This window comes from Mus pahari, chromosome 10 (assembly GCF_900095145.1).
Source record: "Mus pahari chromosome 10, PAHARI_EIJ_v1.1, whole genome shotgun sequence".
NCBI classification, from domain to species: domain Eukaryota; kingdom Metazoa; phylum Chordata; class Mammalia; order Rodentia; family Muridae; genus Mus; species Mus pahari.
The window spans coordinates 62831709-62851691 of NC_034599.1; the positions used below are offsets into that span (position 1 = coordinate 62831709).

The following is a 19983-nucleotide window of genomic DNA, read 5'->3' on the forward strand; positions in this document are numbered from 1 at the left end:
CACTTTTGTTTGTTTGTTTGTTTGTTTGTTTGTTTGTTTGAGACAGAGTCTTATTATGTAACTTTGGCTGGCCTCGATCTCATGGAGATCCTCCTGCCTCTGCCTCTTGAGTGCTGGGATTAAAAGTGTGTGCTATCCTGCTAGTCTTAAGCATTCTTGTCTCTTCCTCACAACAAAACTTAAAGGCTCTGTTTAAGTCTCCATCCCCGGCTTGACTCTAACCACCTCTTCTTCTCCATCCCCTCCTCAGCCAGGCTTGTTGAGAACTGTCTGCTTTCCCTGTCTGACTCCCACTCAGTTCCTTCTGACTCTTCAGTCCATCAGCAATGCCCCCTGGTGGGTGTTAGTGTAGGCTGTCAGCCAAGCCACACACATGGTTGTGCTGATTTCCATACTCACTGTTTCCATCCTACCTCACAGCAATTTCTATTTCTCAGGAATGTGCATCTTCTTCACGTGTACATACCAGCTCTCTGTTTTTATTCATGTCTATGACTTCAGACATATAGTAACCCAACAATAATTTTCTAAATGGAGGAACCTGGTTGAAATGGAGGTCCTTCAAGTTTACATTTCATTGCTTCTTTTTGTTATATAAATATATAAAGAAACAGCTAACCTTACCTGACACTACTTAGGTAAGGTTTAAACATAAAAAAATTAATTTTGTAAATGTGTGTGAGTGTGTATGTGTGTGTGTGTTGGAGAGAGGGGAGGGGGCATTTCTTCACCATAACACACAGTGAAAATCAGAGCAACGTATAGGAGTCTGTTTCCCCTTACACCATATGAGTCCTGGGGTTGAGTTCAAGTCATTAGGTTTGGTGGCAAATGATTTTACCCATTGAGCCATCTGACTGGCCACTTTTCTTTCTAAATTACATGATTATTACTTACAGATATTAAAATGTATATGATACATACTGCTTTGTAAGAGTTGACCTTCTTTTCTTTTTAGACAACTAATGAACTCTGGACTCCATGCATTTTAAATGAAGCAGAAAAAATCATATATAAGGTATTATATTTTTCGTATACACGGTTCTAGAATTTCTTGGTAGGGATCAGTTTTTGTGTTCATGTGGATAAGGTCTTTTAGAACGGAAGTATCTGTTAGTAGGAGAGAGCAGCAATGTCAGCATCCAGCCATTGGGGCCAGCTTGAAGAGGTGTCTCATTTCAGTTGGCCCCCAAAATGTGGTCATTTAGTCATTTCAATGCAAACTCTGCAAAAGCGTTCAGTACTTTTTGGGGGTAGATCAAAAGTAACATCTAAGCCCTCAGGAACTTTGGGGAGGCGTGGTAGTAAGTATAAGCATATTTGATTTCTAGTAAAAGATCCAACTCTTAGGAACTACTTCTGGCCATATAAAATGCTGGTATTTAGAGGAAACTTGACAATCTCTGTATGATAAAACTAGCAAGTGTCACGCCAGGGAATATTGTGTGCACAATTGTGGACATCCTGATAGTACCTCTTAGAATGGTAATAACTTATTTTTATCATTTTAAAGTTAAAAATTGAGATGTCTTTAGACATTTAATGTATTTATGGAATCAGTTTTGATTGATTCTAAATTTTAGCCAGTCAGGATTCTGAGTGATCTACATATGACCACTCTTGAGTTTAAGAGTCTGTATTTTAAATTGGCTGTCTTAATCAATTTGTTAAATAACCTATTTCTGAATTTTAAACTAATACTTGTTGCCTTTGACAGACTTAGGTATTTCATACTGATTGAGAGTTTAACGCTCTCCCTCATAAAGTACAAACAAAATGTGTTGAGTGTCAGAGGTATTTTAATAGAGTTGATGTGTTCCTTGGCAAAGTTAGCTCATTAGGGAAAATATGTTTAATATGGGTGACTAAGTGAGCCTAAAATGCCTTGAACTTTAAGGATTTATGTTGCCTTTGTAGTTTGTTAATAAAGATGAGTCAGGCGTGGAAAAGTCCAAGATCTGGTTTGGATCCAGCTTTTACCGTATGAGTTTCTGTGATCACTTCTCTGCACTGGAATTTAGGTTCATCCATCAAGTGAAGCAACCTCCCAGATGGTGGTTCATGTAAGACTAGCCAGTGGAGGTCTTAGATACAGAAAACATAATTTGTGGTGAGGCAAGCGACATGGTTAAGCTTCACACCATGCATACCTGAGCAGGCGTGTGCTGTGTTTAACTGCAGGACTTGTCAGGGCTTGCCATGGTTCCTCAGCATGATTGCTCCCCAGCACCCACACCATCCAGTCTGTAGCTTTCCCAGCTTGACTGCCCATAAGGCTCTTTCTCTAGTCCTCCTCAGCACAGCCCTGATAACTGCTGCAGGGAGCTTGGATTTTCTTATCGAGCAAACAGTCTGCTAGATGCTAAATTTTTACTATTTGATAATGGAACGAATGTGAATTTCCTGAAACTGTGTTCCTGGAAACACGTTTAAAAAATGTTTCTCTCGTCAGTACATTCAATCTATATGAAATACCCAAGTCTGACAAGGGCAGTGTTATTTTAAAATTCAGAAACGGGCTGTTTAACAAATTAATTAAGACAGCCAATTTAAAATATAACATTTGCTCTTTTAAACTCAAGAGTAGTCATAGGTAGATCACCCAGAATCCTGATTGGCTAAAATTTAAAATCAAACAACGTTAAAAAATTAACAAATGCTAAACTTAAAAGTCCTATGTACACCCTCCTTCATTTTTGGCTGTTTTTCTTTCCTTTAACGTTGAGATTTTCAGTGAGCAGGAGGGTCGTTGTTGACTGCTGTTGCACAGGTTTCGGGTGCTTTGCCTGACCACTGCCGTTTCTCTTGCATAGCTCGTGAAGCTAGACAGTCTCAGTGCCTATTGGAATGTCGGCTGCTGCATGTCTTACCGTGGATCGAGGGAGCACATCTTGGTAATTTCAGCTTTTACCTTGACGTGATGACTGCACACCCTAAGTGTGTTTAAAAGGGGAGGTCCTTAGTGAGGACACGCTGTCAGACATTTGTTTAACTGGCATAGCACTAAATCAAAAGTCTGAAAAAAACGTTTGAACTTCGTCCCGTCTCTTCAGAAGAGAATTCTGGTTCTGAAGATCTTTTTGAAACCATTCACTTGCTGGTGACAGGGAGTCTGTTGCAGCGCCCTCTGTGGTTGTTCATACACAGTTCGTGGTGCTCTTACTATGCTGTTTCCTGTAAGAAGGATTACGAGTATTGTAAGGATGCCACCCGTCAGACCTGGAGCTCATGTGTCTTACAAGTCTTCAAATAGCCCTGACATGATGATGATTTTCTGCATGGTCGACGGGTGGCCCAGTAATTCAATGTACTGAGATAGTGTCTCATTTCTTCAGTTAGAAAAGGGAGGCAGAACAGCCACACTTTCTGTATTAGATAAGCGTTACGATTCCAGGAACACTCTAACAGAGACTCAGCCTTTGTCTAGGATGTCATAGATATTTAACTGATTCTGGGTGGTTTTCATAGAGAGGAGTGTAATATTATGCTCTTAGATATTTAGGTCATTGTATGTTTATTATAAAGAAAAATACCTGTGCATTTATACTCTGTAAACCCCCCCCCCCCAACGGGGGGAAGCTGGGCAGTGGTGGCGCACACCTTTAATCCTAGCACTTGGGAGGCAGAGGCAGGTGGATCTCTGAGTTCTCGGCCAGCCTGGTCTACAGAGTAAGTTCCAGGGCAGTCAGGGCTACACAGAGAAACCCTCTCTGGGAAAAAAAAACTTATACTGTAGATTTTTCTCATGGTAATTATTAGTAAGAGAACAATGAAGGCACAGATGTGAGAACTTTTTTCTTTTTTTTTACTTTTTGGTACGTGTGGCTGACTGTCTTTCTCTTTCATTCTCAACTTTAAATCTCTTTAGGATAAACTGAAATGTGAAATTCTTACAAGTGCAAACATCCCCCCAGACCATCAGTACAGTGAGTACCAGGGAACATTCATTTATGGAAGAGACATGGAGGTCAATGTTCCCACAGACGTTTCGAAATGAAGTTACTTTAGGAAACAGAATGTGTTAATTTTATGGTATTTGGCCACATATGTGTATTTGGATGGTAACTCCTCAGGACTAGACCTAGCCACACAGTTCTGGAGAATGGTGGGGGAGGCAGAGGAGCCAGGGCTCATGCTTACAGCCAGCCTCTTTTGACCTCCCCTTCTGTTATCTTGTTACAGTGTTCTTTGTCTTGTGGTTTGGCTCCTCCCCCCCTCCCTTTACCCTCCTCCCCTTCTTTTTTTCCCTTCTTTCCTTCCCTGGTTTTGGAATCTCTGGGACTGTGGTATTCATCTCACCTCTAGCAGTGTGAGACAATCACGCTGGATATTTTTTAAAGTGAAGTTTGTAATTTTTTTTTTAAAGATTTATTTATTTTATGTATATGAGTACAATGTCACTGCCTTCAGACACACCAGAAGAGGGCATCTGATCCTATTACGGATGGTTGTGAGCCGCCATGTGGTTGCTGGGAGTTGAACTCAGGACCTTCGGAAGAGCAGTCAGTGCTCTTACCCCCTGAGCCATCAAACCCGCCCAAGTTTGTAATTTTCTGGCAGCCTCTCCTTTATTTCTCTGACAGGGTTTCCTGCTCATCTGTTTCATCCCGAGAAGCTATAAGTTTGTTGTTATTCAGTGAGCTTCTTTATAATCATCCTTAACTTTCATGTCCATTTCTTTCCATATTCCGGTTGTCTAAGCTTTCCCTCCTGTCCTTCGTAGCTCATCGCTGTAGATGATGGTGCTTTCTGTTATGTTCATCCACTTGAATAATGACAAAAATTTAAAGTTTGTAAAAAATTTCAGTTTTATTGATAAAAATAGTTTAGAAAATATTCATCTTAATTCTTAGGCATTTATGAATCACATAAGTCAGTCAAAATATTATACAATTTATTGCAAATTATGCTTATAAGGTAATAAGTACACCTATGTGGACTTGATACTATTCATAGGTATAATGTATCACTATCATCATCCCTAGTAGACTTTTAGTTTTTACTGTTACTCAACCCTAAAGTATTTATAGTTTTTCTCATGCTGTTTGTGTATGGCGAACTTGAAAACAGTATACTGGCCATTTGTTTCCTAGGATGAGTTTATTTGTTTCTAAATTTTGTCAGTTATTAAGAAAAAATAGATTTTATTTCTCCAATTTTAATATTTTAAATGAATAATAAATTATTAAATCATACAGAAACCTAGCTGTAGACAGGAACTGTGTTCTATATTCTCCTTACCTGGGAGCACATGACTCCCAGGTAACCATGGAGATTGGGTTTAACTAACAAGCTACCTAACTTGCTAGTTAGCTACCTAAATTGCTAGATCCTTATATATCGCTTTCTCTTGCACATGCGCTACCCACCCCCCACTCATTTTTCATTTTTGATTGAAAATAGGCTCCCGGGTCCTCCCTACATCACCATCCATTCACCTCTGTGCTTCTTCCTTTCTCTGTAGAAAACAGGCAAATACAAAAACAAAAGAATAGAACAAAACAGAAAAACAGTCAAAAGACCAAAGAGGAAGCACGATAAGCACATATACACATGGAGACACAGCACACACAGGAGAGCCATAAAAACACAAAACTGGAAATTGTAATTTATAATCAAAAGACCAGTCAAGTAAAAAATGTCCAGACAAAGCATAATGAGACAAAACCAAACTTCTGAAAATGCTATAGAGTTAGTGTTGCGTTGGCCCTATTACTGGGCATGTGGCCTGCCTTTAAGTGTTGTTGTATACCCGGTGAGATTCCCTCGGAGTGAGCAATTGCCAGTTGGAAATAGCTTCTTGGTTAGGGGTGGGGGCTCATGTCCACTTCTCCCTTCTCAGCGCTGGGACCCCATCTGGCTCAGACCTGTGCAGGTCCTGTGTCTGCTGTCTTCATTTATGTGAGATCTTAAGCCTTGTATATTTCTTGATAGTGATTTTATTACATATTTATAGCATCACTTACTTTTTTACTCTCAATGTATAATAGTCTCATAATTATTTATAGTTGTTCATAGTTAAGAGCATATAAGCCTATCTTTTATCTTCCCACTTGATACCAGTTTTCCAGCCAATATCAGCCTCTGCAAAACTCTACATGAATCCTGGTGCAGAATCAGAACTCAAAACACCCAAACTTGATGGGAACGTAGAGGTACAGAATATTGCCATTGAGCTGACGAAGCCTCAGGTAAGGCTCCTGGGGGCAGCTCTGGTTTAATCAGCCCTGAATCCTGATTGCTCTTGTGCTTGTCATTAGTTGTTGTCTATGGTGTGCTGGTATCTTTGTTTCATTCTGTTGACATTTGATGAAAAAAATTGAAAGATTAAAAAAAGAGATTTCAGACAAATAGTTTCCATTAATCTGCTCTTTCCCCCAAACTATACTTGATCTTATTAAACTGTACTGAATGATGTTATTCCCTTTGAAATCATAATTGTAGGAGAATTACAGTATGCTTTTCTTCTCATCTTTTAGCAGTGTGTGTGTGCGTGTGCGTGTGTGTGTGTGTGTGTGTGTGCATGCATGTGTGTGGGGTCAGAGGACAACCTGAAGGATTCAGTTATCTCCCTCCACCTTGTAGGCTTTTGTGATTGCCCTCAGGCTGTCGAACTTAGTACAAGCCCTGAGCTACTTTTCCAGCTACTTTTTCAGTTTTTAACACTTTTATTTATTTGTACTTATGTATAGTATGTGAGCCTCTGTGAATACATGGGCACTCATGCTTGCAGGAGCCTAAGAAGATGAGGTGAGGATATGAGATCCCAGGAACTGAAGTTATTGGGGGTTGTGAGCTGCCACATGGTGCTGGAATTAAACCTAGGTCCTTTGCATCGGCAGCTGCTGCTCCTAACCACTGAGCCATCTCTCCAACCCTATCCCCTCAGTTTTTAATAGCAAACTCTCAGGTGCCATTTGTTTAATTTTTAGAGCAACTGTTTTTCCTCTGTTTGTTTTCCAAGTGTGATCATATGCGCAGGGGCTTTGGATAGCAGAGCTGGAGACCTGAGCTGAGGGGATGAGGCACGGGCTTTTAGTTTAGAGTTGTCTAATAAAGAGTGGGAAAGGCCTTTACCATTGTAGATTTTCCAGTAGCTACATCACCAAAGAGGAAAGTATCTGCTTTTCTGTTTAGTCTTGCTTGGTCTGGAACTCACTATATTGCTCAGGATGGGTTTGAACTTGCCGCAACCCTCCTGTCTCAGCTTTCTGAGTGCTAGGTCTATAGATGTGTACCACCGTGCCTAGCTCAAAACAAACCTTAATAATCTATTTTACTTAACAAAATGTTTCTACAGTTTTATTTTTAACATTGTGAATATAAGGTGTAACTAGTATTTTGTATGATTTCTTCCTTATGTCTTTGAAATCTGTGATCGAGTTTATTGTTGAAGTTTAGGTTATATACATTTGTTACGTAACCGTTAGATAGAATTACATTAAGGAAGATTCAAAGGAAGCTAGCCCTTCGTCTAGCGGAGCCTATGATCATTACCCTCCTCTCCTTGTGTGTTTCTCTTTATTTGAACTGTTTGTCAGGCCTGTACAACACAAAGTTGTGTTGGTAGTAAAGTGAATGCTTCAATAGTTTCAGCTTGCTTAGTTAGGCCTTAGTTTTCTGTAGCAGTTTGGGAATTTGCTACTGTAGCTGTGAAGTGCTGGTTCAGAGGAAAAGCAGGCAGGCTCAGAAACACAAATACAATCAACATTGGGAGACATACCATTTTATTATTTCCAAGATACATACTGTATTAGTCAGGGTTCTCTAGAGTCACAGAACTTACAGATAGTCTCTATATAGTAAAGGAATTTATTGATGACTTACAGTCTGCAGTCCAAATCCCAACAATGGTTCAGTAGTAGCTGTGAATGGAAGTCCAAGGATCTAGCAGTTGCTGAGTCCCACACGGCAAGAAGGCGAAAGAGCCAGAGCCAGACTCCCTTCTTCCAATGTCCTTATATGGTCCCTAGCAGAAGGTGTAGCCCAGATTAAAGGTGTGTGCCACCACACCTTTAATCCCAGATGATCTTGGACTCGGAGATCTCCCTGTCTTAATCTTCTGGATTCAATCACCACTGTGTCTCAAGATCTCCATACCAAGATCCAGATCAGAAACTTCTATCTCCCAGNCTCCAGATTAGGTTCACTGGTGAGCCTTCCAATTCTGGATTGTAGTTCATTTCAAATATAGTCAAGTTGACAGCCAGGAATAGCCACTACACATACTTTTTCCACTTTTGAATTTGAAAAAAGGATGTGTATTACTGGTTGTGTGACAGTTTAAAAAGATCTTAAAGTATCTTGCTGTAATTGGTAATGTTATGTTTAATCAGGTATAGTTAGTATATTATTGAATTATCAGAGATTTTTGGAGTCCTCTAGAAAAAGAATCAAATCTAATTTTTATTTATATGTTCACTGTAACAAACCTAATTTTGTTCTTGTCTCAATAGTATTTAAGTATGATTGACTTTTTGGAGTCACTGGATTATATGGTTAGAAATGCACCATACAGGAAGTACAAACCTTGCTTGCCACTTCACACCAACTGTCGGCAATGGTAAGTTAGACCCACCAATCCCTCTGTTGTATGAAGATGCGCTTGCCTGTGTGCATAGGTATGGAGACTGGAGATGAATGTTGGATGTCTTCCCTGATTGCTTCTCTCATCCCTGCTTTCTGAGACAAAGTTTCTCATTGAACCTGGCCATCTCCCATCACCTCAGCACTGGGGCTGCAGCTGTGGGCCAGGGAACCCAACGCTTACATGCATTCTGGGGATATGCCTCAGGTTCTTGGGTTGCTCATCGAGCAAGCGCTTGAGCACAGAGTCATTGCCTTACTTTTGTTCTTTTGTTTCCGAGAGATGAATAATCATATAGTCAGGGCCTTCAGAGTTAAGAAAGGTTTAAGGTCTTATTGTCTAGACACTTTAAAAACAATAAGAAAAGAGAGATCTTTTCTGTCTTTGCTGGTTCCCCCTACCCTCATTAATGCCTCATTTGATATTCTGCTTCTGGACTCCTAAAGTTTATCTTAGCATTAAGATTTCGAACATGTTTTTAAAAGTCTTGTCAGTTTTCCACATGGACTCAAGGGTATAAGAACACAGCCTATAGCCGTGTTTCACTTAGCAGTGGAGGTGTGTGTGTGTGTGAAATGCATTTCAGGATCCTGTGGGTATCATGCAGTGGGAACTAAGATAGCTATGCCATCATGAGATAATAGTCATCACGAGATAGTATAGCTCCATGAAGCCATTGTGCTGGATGTGGTATGCCATTTAACAAGAAGTTGCTGTAAAGCACATGACCGTACTGTTTCCCACATGCATCATCTTGTGCCGTTGTGGTTTTGCTTCAGCAGATCCTCCTCCTGGATGTTCCTTTGCTTAATCTATTTAGGTCAGGGTGTTGTCCTGGAGACTCGCAGTGTTACTGTTGGAGTTACTATAGATGGTAAAGAACAACAACAACAGCAAAATCAATGGTGCGGTATCTCTGAGAAGTCTAAACTGTTTTCTTGCATTTTTATATTCACATGTACATTAAAAAAATTGACTTCAGGTGGAAATACGCTATTGATTCTGTTCTTGAAGTTCATATAAGAAGATATACTCAACCGTGGTCATGGAGTAACATAAAAAGCCACAGGCAGTTACTCAAGAGTTACAAAATGGCCTACAAAACCAAGTTAACACAAACCAAAGTCTCAGAAGAAATACAGAAACAAATACAGGTATAGTTTGCTTATGTTAATATTGCTAACTTCTCATCATCCTTTAATATTCTGTTTCTCACTCTGTAGCTCTGGCTGTCCTGGAACTCACTATGCACAGCAGGCTGACCTCGAACTCACAGAGATCCGCTTGTCTCTGCCTCCCAAGTGCTGGGATTAAAGGTGTGCGCCACTACACACAGCTCCTTTAACATTCTTATATATCTGGTTGGAATAGGAATATAATGTGACAAAGAACAGACTCATACATGAGAAAATAGAGTGTCCTTCCTTACTTTTTCATGTGTTTTTATTAACCAACAATTCCTTTTCCCTAGCATAATGTCACATATAGTAAAACTACTACAGGCTATTTGAGAAAATGTTTCTGGTTTTCCTAGTGCTGTTTAGAAAATGGACATTAGTTCATTTGTTAGATCTTGTTCATAAAAATTCTGTTCTCTCCATTTTAGAGCTTAAGATATTGTTTATAAACACAACAAATATAAACCTCTTTTCCCTGAGAAAGGCTGGGAGTCTTACTCGCACCCCGAATACAGAATTTGCTTAATAACATGTGGTGGCCGTGGCTGCTATTCAGTCACTGTGTCCAGGATATAAGACTGGGCTGGACACCTGTGGTTTGGAATCATGACAGTGACCAATGTGATACAGGAAGGGCATAGGTGTGGGGGACAAAGATCAGGACTCTGCTTGGTATTTACCAGATGTTCTGTCAGAGACATACAGACATGGGTTTCTCAGCTGCTTACGTTTCTTCTCAGGAATCAAGTGAAGACAATGCCTGTCCTATAGTCCTGACAGCAGTATGAACAAATTCATGAGGGTTCAGGTCATCTGGTTAATGTTACAGTCTCAGTTTCTCCTGTAGTTTACTTGGTGACTTGAGTAATTTTACATTCTTTTTTTAAAAGTAATTAATAATACAATATCTATAAAATAATACAGAAGAGGGGAGAATAAGAACTAAGGATCACAAGAAAATAGCTAAAACTGCTCTCCAGTTTTCATTCTTCTTTAAATTTTATGCCTTTAAGATTATGTGTATATGCATGTTTCTGTGTGTATTTGTACAAATGTGTACAGGTATTGGAGGACGCCAGAGGGGGATATCACATGCCCTTGAGCTGGACTTATAGGTGGCTGGGAGCTGCCAGATGTAGGTGCTGGGGACTGAACTCCAGTCTTTGCAGGGAATCTACTGCTGTTATCCAGTACTCCTTTACCTCTACACACTCTCTCCTTAAAAAAAAAAAAAAAAAAAAAAAGAGAGAGAGAGAAAAAAAACTTTAAAAAGCTGTCTTTATGTCCATAGTGTAGCGGCTGCGAGCAGTGACAGTAACCTGTAACTTTAAAAAGCTGTCTTTATGTCCGTAGTGCAGCAGCTGCGAGCAGTGACAGTAACCTGTGTTGACTGCTTCCTTGGCACACTGCCAGTGGTGGTACTGCCAAGATGATTGTATCAGTCATAGGGTACAGTTTTATATAATCCTCTTTTTTTTTTCTTTTGTTTTGCAGGACTTGGAGAAGAGTCTAGATGTTTTTAACATAATTTTAGTGAGACAACAAGCACAAGTTGAGGTAATCATTTTGCCTAACTGACTTTAATCTTTTTTTTTTATGTACCTCTTTTTTTCTTTTTTTTAAAAAGATTTATTTATCCATTTATCTATTTATTTATTATATGTAAGTACACTGTAGTTGTCTTCAGACACTCCAGAATCAGATCTTGTTACGGATGGTTGTGAGCCACCATGTGGTTGCTGGGATTTGAACTCCGGACCTTTGGAAGAGCAGTCGGGTGCTCTTACCCACTGAGCCATCTCACCAGCCCTGACTTTAATCTTTATTCATTAAGTTAATACCACTTCTTTAGCCCCGGGATGAAGAAATCTGAGTCTTATGAGAAGTTGGTAAGATTTACCCAAATGAGAATAGGGATGGGTCCTTATTGCTTCATTTTGTGTCTAGGGAAAACTAGCTGGAAAAAACTGTTAACATGAGAAGGAATAGCTTTAAAACTATGTAATCAAAACTTCGTAACATAATAAATCTAAGTTCCTCGTCATTGTAGCAGTCCGGAACTGTCAGTTAACCTTCGGAGTCAGGCACATGCTATTCCATATGACTTAGCAAAAACTTAATGAATTTCTGCCATTCTTGATTCTGGTTAAGTGTGTGGACTTGAGGGTCAGATGGTCCAAGTTTTGCAGACATTTGGTTTTATGACTTGACACTAGCTATTTATTCTCTTTGTGCTTTGTTTTTTTCCTTTATATAATGTAACCTGTATCTTGTGTTTATTGTGGGGGAATATGTGATAATTCATTTAAAACACTTTGTTGTGGGCCTGGCCTTTAGGAATGACTATGTAAGTGATTTTTTTTCATCTTTTTCTTTATCATTCGTATTAGCATATGGAAGTGAGCAAAATAAAGAAATTCCTTCCAAAGGGAGAGAAGGAATTAAACATGAATATCAGGGATATAGAGTGCTTTGGCTAGGCAGTGATGACCTCTGGAATTGCAGGTTCAATCAGGAGGGCAGAGAAAGCTTCACTCAGAAAGGATTGGACCAATGACCCAAGGAGGTTGAGAGAGACACCAGAAAGATGTGCAAGGGCAGAGGTGACTCAGGAGGAAGGAATGGACCAGTTGATAACTTTTGGCCTGGGGAGGGTGGCAGCCACTGTGATTTACAGGAAGTGGTAGGGTGAAGTGGAAGTGGGGCTGCTGGGAGTCCGGGAGGTCACCAGGCTGTGTGGGATCTTAGAAGCAGCAGTGGATTTTGGCTTGAATTGGCAAGTCGTTAATATTGAATTTGAGAAACATGATGTTATAATTGGGGATGCTTTAGAACTTCTCGCTGCTTTGCAAACAGCTCTAGGAGAGAACAGGAGGACACTAATAGGGAGACCAGTTGCTATTGAGCTATCAGGCGAGGGGTGGCAGGGCAGTGAGTAGGTATTTAATCTCACTCAGGGGTTTCTACTCCACCTTTGATCATTCAGTTCCCAGATAAAAGACACACAACCTTTGTATTTATAATAAACCTTAATCAGCATTAGAGTGGGGGCAGATCCCTTCCCTATGTGCTATAATGTCTACATTCCTACCAATAACCCTGAGATGTGACTTGCCATGTTCTGCGTGGGCCACTCTTACTCCACTTGGCCAGTCCACAAGTCCCTTACCCAGTAGCATCTTCTCTTCTCTCCTTCTACTTCCCCTTCTTCTTGGTCCTACCTCCATAGCAAGCCTGGGAACTGAAACCCCACCTACCTCTCTTCTGCCCAGCTTTAGGCTGTCACCATCTTTATTCAACCAATAGTTGTAAATTAAGGAGCAAGGTGTGCATGGCAGTCAAGCCTTTGGGGGCAGGGGAGGCAGTATTTAGCATTATAATGCATAGCAAAAGACCAAACCTCAACAGGGGAGGAGCTTGGTTTCAGTGGAGGAGATGGAATGTGCATGAGTCTAGGTGTTTGAAGGCAGAACCCATATTACCTGATACAGGCTTGAGATAAGAGAGTTAAAAAGCCTTGGGTTATTTTGGTATCTTCCATCCAGAGACTGACTCTCCTGGGAATCCATCCCATATACAATCACCAAACCCAGACATTGTTGTGGATGCCAACAAGTGCTTGCTTTTTTAGAACTTACTTTTTCCCTTTAACTTTTCTTTTGGATTGTTTTACTGTTTTATTATGGGATACTTAAATATGTTAATGATTTACTATCCATTGAAAATTCTCTTAAAAGTGAATTTGAAGATTGTTGAAGATCAGAGAATGATGGTAGAGTCTAAATCACTTCCTCTTCTTTTCCCATACTTGTTTTCTGGTTTCTGAATAAGTAGGCTAGGAGGAGGAGGAGTGGGAAGCACCTTGGGCTGTATGTGAAGCAAGAGGTGAGACTGCTCTGAGGGCTCTCTCCCTTACTATCTCTCCGTCCCACCACAGACCGCTTAGCAAACCTGTAATGTGTGTAAATTCTGAAATGTGCTTCTTAGAATAATACATTTCAGATGCAGAAGCATCTTCATTATAAGAATTGTTTTCAATTACAAACCTGATTCCAGTGCCTCCTTAAGTACCTGCACATTACAGTACACAGAGAAATTCACCCACAGTCTCAGTTATGGCTAGACAGTGTGCCTTCTTTAAATTCTATTAGTAGGTGTAGGAAGTAGGTTATCCGTAGAGCATGCTATGAGGCTCATTTCAGAAAGAAATGATTGGCCTCCTCTGCTGTTTTACTCCATCAAAGCATTCAACAAAACCGACCATGGATAGATTTAACAGTGAACAGAGTATTTCTTTTGAATTAATCTTCAGTTTTCATTTTTCAGGTCATTCATTCTGGGCAGAAGTTAAGGAAAAAGTCTGCGGAGGCAGGAGAGAAACGTGGCTGGTTTAGTGGGTTTTGGGGCAAGAAAGACTCTAAGAAGAGAGATGAGGAATCCTCAGTCCCTGAGAGTAAGTCTCAGTGCAGGAGTCATTGACCCGATGAGGGAAAAGCCATGCAGATTCTGCCCCACACATCCAGCACAGGCATCTATGAACGATATGACAGACTGCATAATTGCTTGTATATCTACCTGGAGAAAACTTCAAATTTATTGAAAAATGGCTTGTGAGAAATTTAACGTGTCTATGCTTATAGGTCTCAGCATCAACATTCCTTATTGTTAAGCTTTAGGTTCACTTTAATGACAAGTTTGTTTTTGAAAATTTTAGGGAATTTAAAAATATGTATATCTGAGAACTGAATTACCCTAACAGCGAGTGTCTTTTTGCAGTTTCTTAACACCAACAGTTTTAACTAAGCCAAAGTAGTGTGTCAGAGGGAATTAGGTGGCTGGTTTTGCTTTAGCATTTCTATCTGTAGACTTTAAAAAAATTATCTGTAAAACCGAAGCCATTCATTTCCTGAATGACTGTCTTGTCTCACAGCCATCGATGACCTTATGACTCCAGAGGAAAAAGACAAGCTCTTCACTGCCATTGGGTACAGTGAGAACACCTACAACTTGGCTTTGCCCAAGCAGGTAGGTGTCAGAGGTCTGTCTTCACATGCGTTTTGATTCACTTGCTGGATTATCTTGGGTTGGGTTAAATTAGTGATATTCTAAGTAGCTACTGTAATATGTTGTCCTCAGTGTCATTGCCATATGCTGTCCTGGGACCTTACCAGTCAAAATTCCTCAGTGGTAGGACTGCTTGATTGACTGAGTGAAAGAGAACCTGATGTAGGTTCTTGTTAGAGTGTGCAGTCCAATCTTCAAAACACTTTTATTGTGACATTTAACTCAGCAAGAGGGAACAAATCAAAAAAAGCCTGCTTATTTGATAGGCTGAAAGGTCACTGGCTGTAGTGACTTGCAGTGTCAAGGTTTAGAATATTGCAACCATCCTAGACACTCCCATACCTCCCCTCCTTTCTATCCAGAGATAACCCGTGTCTTGATTATTCCCACAAGCATTTGTTCATTTCCTTTTGTGTTTTGCTATAGATAACATGATTTTGTTCTGCATATTTTTTGTCTTTCTGTAAATGGAGGCACAACGTGCATTTTTCTCTCATCTTGCTTTGCTGTTGGAGTCATCTCTACTGTTGTACCTAATATATTTTGCTCATTTTCACTGCTGTGTAGGATTCTATCTTTTGAAAATACCCAAACTTACTTACTTATGCTTTCGTTAAAGCGCACTTGGGTTGTCTTTATTTCTATTTCACTTTCTTTCTTTTTTAACTTGTGTTTTCATTTCCACTGAGTCAGTACCTAGGAGTGAGGTTGTTGGGTGACAGGGCAGATGTATGTATAACTTAAACAGAAGTTCCTTAAACATCACTCACTGTGATGGTCATTCTTTCTGTTTATTTTTAGCCATTCTAAGAGGATGGTGTGCTACCTTACTGTCTTTTTAACTTGTATTCTCCAATAATAATATTGACCATGTTTCCATGGCTTGTTGGCCATCCTGGCTCATTTGTAAGTGCCCAGTTTAAGTTGGGTAAGGTTTGTCCTTCCATTGTTGTCTATGGATTTACTTGCAGCTCATGTCCTATCTTTTGCATTTGTGTATAGCTTTTAGAGTCAGGTTGTGCTCTCAGTAATACATGTTGCTGTAGTGCTGTCGTGCTGTTAGAGGTTACATTGACTCTGGAGATGATTTGGGGGCGATGGGGAGTGTCAGTGAGTTGTGTATTGTGTGTGCTCATTTCTCTCTCTCTCTCTCTCTCTCTCTCTCTCTCTCTCTCTCTCTCTCTCTCTCTCTCTCTCTCTCTCTCTCTCTCTCTCTCTCTCTCTCTCTCTCTCTCTCTCTCTCTCACCCTTGCCCATATTTCCCTTCTCTTGAATGATGTCTGTAGTTTTCTTCCCTCTAACGAAGAGCTGCTTGTAATATTTTCCTGCTTGTCTTAAGGATACTCCCCTACCTTGTGTTTAGAATTCTAGGTTGTTCAATTCTTCTTCTTTTTTTTTTTAGTCTATAATTCTATCTCTGTCTGGCTTTTGCTGTTTGTGAGCCATACCCCATTATAGTGATGTGTATGTTCACTTAGTTCCTGTGTATGTTGTTTTAATCAATGAAGTGCATTTCTATTTACTGTTTTCTATTTTATAGTATAATTTCAAATTTTTCTTTATTCTTGAGAAATTCATACATGACTACAATGAAATATGATCAAATCCACCTGTTTCCCCCTTCCATGTCCCCCGTATCTCCCAACACGTCCCCTCCCAACTATTATTTTTCTCTTCCTCCACTCACTTTCTCTTTTCTTCAGCTAGAGCATTGGTCTGATATGCTTAGCTTGCTTAAGTGAAGGCTTCTCAGTGGACACTCTCTGCTTCTGTCACTGTTGTTTTAAAACTAAGCAGACAAACTTGGATCATTTGTAAGTGTGGGGTTGGTCTGATAGGCTTTCATTGAGTTTTCTAGTCTTGTTTATTCATGGAGAGTATGTTGGTGCTGGAACCCACAAGCTTTGTTGAGTTGTTTGATAAGCCACCATATTTAATTAAAGAGAAACCATTAAAGCTAGCAGTCATTTGCATGTTAACTGTTTTTATTTATTCCTGTTTAGTATGTGGCCCATATACTGACTCTGAAGTTGGTCAGCACCTCTATTATAATAAGAGAAAACAGGAATGTTCCAGAAATCTTGAGAATCCAGATAATTGGCTTGGGTACCCAAGTGTCCCAGCGACCAGGAGCACAAGCATTGAAGTAAGCTTTAAGAACTTATTTTCATTTATGGCTTTAGGCCCTGAATATATAATCTTATACAACATGAAAAAATACTGAAGAGAAACAGCTTTTCTTTCATTTCTGTTATTTTGCATGTTTTATTGTGACTTGTGTAATTCACTTTTCTGTCCTCTTCTCCTTTCTGCAAGTGTTTGTCAGGTAGTGTTTTATTTAGAGTGTCCGCCCCATGGCAGTGGTTTAGGGTACAGTACATTTCTGTTTTCAGGACATTTATGTTGTATCTGACAAGAGGATATGCCAAAGAGCTAATTGAAGACTGTCACATATTTAATTAGACAGTTTGCTGTAGAGCATGGCGTGAAATAGGACAGGCATACTCTGTGGCTCAGTTGTGGGAGAGGGAAACTGAAACAGTAGGAGGTATAGACAGCTGGATGGGAAGGGTTCCAAGGGAAGCAGGAGGCAGCTAGAGGATGTGGGAGTGATGTAGAAACACGGTGATAGCATTATCTATGTTTAAACCCTGTGATGGGATGCTATGCCATGTCCTGGGGTTGACTAATGTAGGCATTTCCTGTGGACGATAAATAGCTAAGGAGACACTGACTCTCAGCAACAAAAGCTGGTTTTGTAGGTAAACGGAGGTCAACTTAAGAAGACGAACTGTAACTTTGGGCATAGGTCTGGTTGTCAGGGCAATTTTCAAAGAGATAGCTATAATTTTATCTGTTACATGCTTGCTCTTTCCTCATTGGATAGGATAGAAGCAAAATTAGAACACTGGTACGTCACAGGCTTGCGACAACAAGACATTGTGCCATCACTGGTGGCTTCCATTGGTGACACTACATCATCCTTGCTCAAAATTGAGTTTGAAACCAACCCCGAGAACAGTCCTGCTGACCAGACTCTGATTGTTCAGTCTCAGCCTGTGGAGGTCATCTATGATGCTGTAAGTGCAGGCATAAAGCGACTTTTGAAGCTGTCTCTAGGGTTGTGGGATGGGTTACTATTTAAGTGCAAGGGGAAACTTAGTAAGCTATGGAATACAAGGCTATGAGTCTGTATCCTTGGTATTCAAGTAGAAGACTGCTATGGGCAGGTTCCTGTATCCCAGCACTGTGGAAGGCGGGCAGGATTGGTGGGACTTGTTGACCTCCAGCCTAGCTCCATGTTCACGAGAAGCCCTGCTTGAAGGGAATAAAGTGGAGAGGCTAACAGGACAGGACAGCAAATTCTCCTCTGTCCTCTGCACATGAACATGGGTGCACTCAGGCACATACACACATGATTATATATTACACTTGCGTGTACCATATACATACAAAAAATAAATTTAAAAAGTTTATTATTTTAGGGCTAAAAGGATGGCCCAGGGTAAAGGCTCTTGCTATGCAAGCCTGATGATCTGAGTTCAGTTGTTGGGAACCCAGAAAAGGCGGTAGGAGAGAGCTGACTCCACAGAGCTATCCTCTGATCCCCATACATCTGCTATGACATGTGTGTTCACATGTACACAAGCACTCACACACAATGATAAAATGAAGTTGACAATAGTTTTACATTGCAGGCCAATATCCGTGACAAGATTTTCCATCTTACACATTTTAGGAATGTAGTACAGTTGTTTAACACAGCCACATCTATATTAAGTTCTTGCACAACTCCAGAACTTTCTTTGTCATATAAAATCTTTCATATTTTTATAATCAAGTCTTAAATGTAGGTAAGAGCGGTTAGCTTTCCTCCGTTGCTTTTCTAAATGCCAAAGTATGACATAATCCAAGTTTAGTGTTGAGGGATAGGTTTTCCTCTCTAACCGGAGGCTAGAACTAGAGGGCGTGCCAGTTGCTACTTCCACAAGCCACTGAGACCTCTTGCCACTGCCGTGATACGTACAGATTCTCCTCTCTCCTGTCAGCTCACTCGGCTGGTCCTTGCTTTGGTTGTCTCTCGCTCCTGAAGGGAAGTAGTAGCATAGAATAGCTTTGGATCCTGTGCTTCAAAGCCATAGCTGTTTATAAATGAGGTGAATTCTTCAGATTTGTAACGTAGATTTAAAGTACAACCTATCCTGTTTTAAATTTCTTTTACAGAAAACTATCAATGCTGTTGTTGAATTCTTTCAGTCAAATAAGGGGTTGGATCTTGAGCAAATTACATCAGCTACATTGATGAAGCTGGAAGAGATTAAAGAGAGAACAGCTACAGGTGAAGTCTTTAGTGTGTCTGTCAGCACCAGCTGAACTCCAGAGGGGGCCATCTTCATGGAAACATTGGGTTTAAAGTAGTCTAGGTTTTTTTTTTCTTCTTTCTAAAATTGGTCTATATTATACACTGGACATGGCTAACTCAGAGTTGAATAGACTTGGTAGAGAGGAAGAGAGTAATGGAAGGTGGAGATGCTTTTCCTGCATTATAGCCAAGAACCTGAGCTTTAGAATGACCTTGAGGTAGAATATGACCCCCACCTCCACTCTTCAAAGTCGTTCATGGTGCTGTGCACGCCTAGTTTTAAAGAACCCAGCAGACTATTATGTCAAGTTGCTTAACAATCAGGAGGATTTACTGTAATATATAATAACATATATTAATGTGTATTATATATATATATATATATATATATATATATATATATATAGAGAGAGAGAGAGAGAGAGAGAACGAGAGAGAGGATAAGAGAGAGAATAAGAGAGAGAGAGAATGCAGCTTTTGGCAGGACTGATACTACTTGATATCTTTCAAGTGAAATATTTAGTCTTTTTGTTGGTAGTATCACCATGTACAGCTTGATCATTGTTTTCCTGGCCTTCTTTCAGGACTTACCCATATCATTGAGACTCGGAAAGTTCTCGATTTAAGGATAAATCTGAAGCCTTCTTATCTGATAATTCCACAGACAGGTTTTCACCATGAAAAGTCAAATCTTCTCATTTTAGATTTTGGTACTTTTCAGGTAGGTATATGTGCATCTCTCTCTCTCTCTCTCTCTCTCTCTCTCTCTCTCTCTCTCTCTCTCTCTCTCT

At 40.1% G+C, this 19983-nt stretch overlaps 1 protein-coding gene across 4 annotated transcripts in view; it reads left to right on the forward strand.

Annotated features, from left to right (window-relative positions):
• The window catches only part of Vps13c (vacuolar protein sorting 13 homolog C), a 155572-nt gene that overhangs the window by 37273 nt on the left and 98316 nt on the right, over positions 1-19983 (forward strand). For all 4 annotated transcript variants that reach the window (XM_029543807.1, XM_021206145.2, XM_029543808.1 and 1 more), the window contains 13 exons: positions 959-1018; positions 2814-2894; positions 3869-3926; positions 6064-6191; positions 8457-8563; positions 9570-9741; positions 11260-11322; positions 14092-14218; positions 14696-14790; positions 16833-16975; positions 17717-17909; positions 19054-19168; positions 19777-19913. In XM_029543807.1, the coding sequence (XP_029399667.1) occupies positions 959-1018; positions 2814-2894; positions 3869-3926; positions 6064-6191; positions 8457-8563; positions 9570-9741; positions 11260-11322; positions 14092-14218; positions 14696-14790; positions 16833-16975; positions 17717-17909; positions 19054-19168; positions 19777-19913 (1479 nt within the window). The remainder of the gene's footprint in view (positions 1-958; positions 1019-2813; positions 2895-3868; positions 3927-6063; positions 6192-8456; positions 8564-9569; positions 9742-11259; positions 11323-14091; positions 14219-14695; positions 14791-16832; positions 16976-17716; positions 17910-19053; positions 19169-19776; positions 19914-19983) is intronic.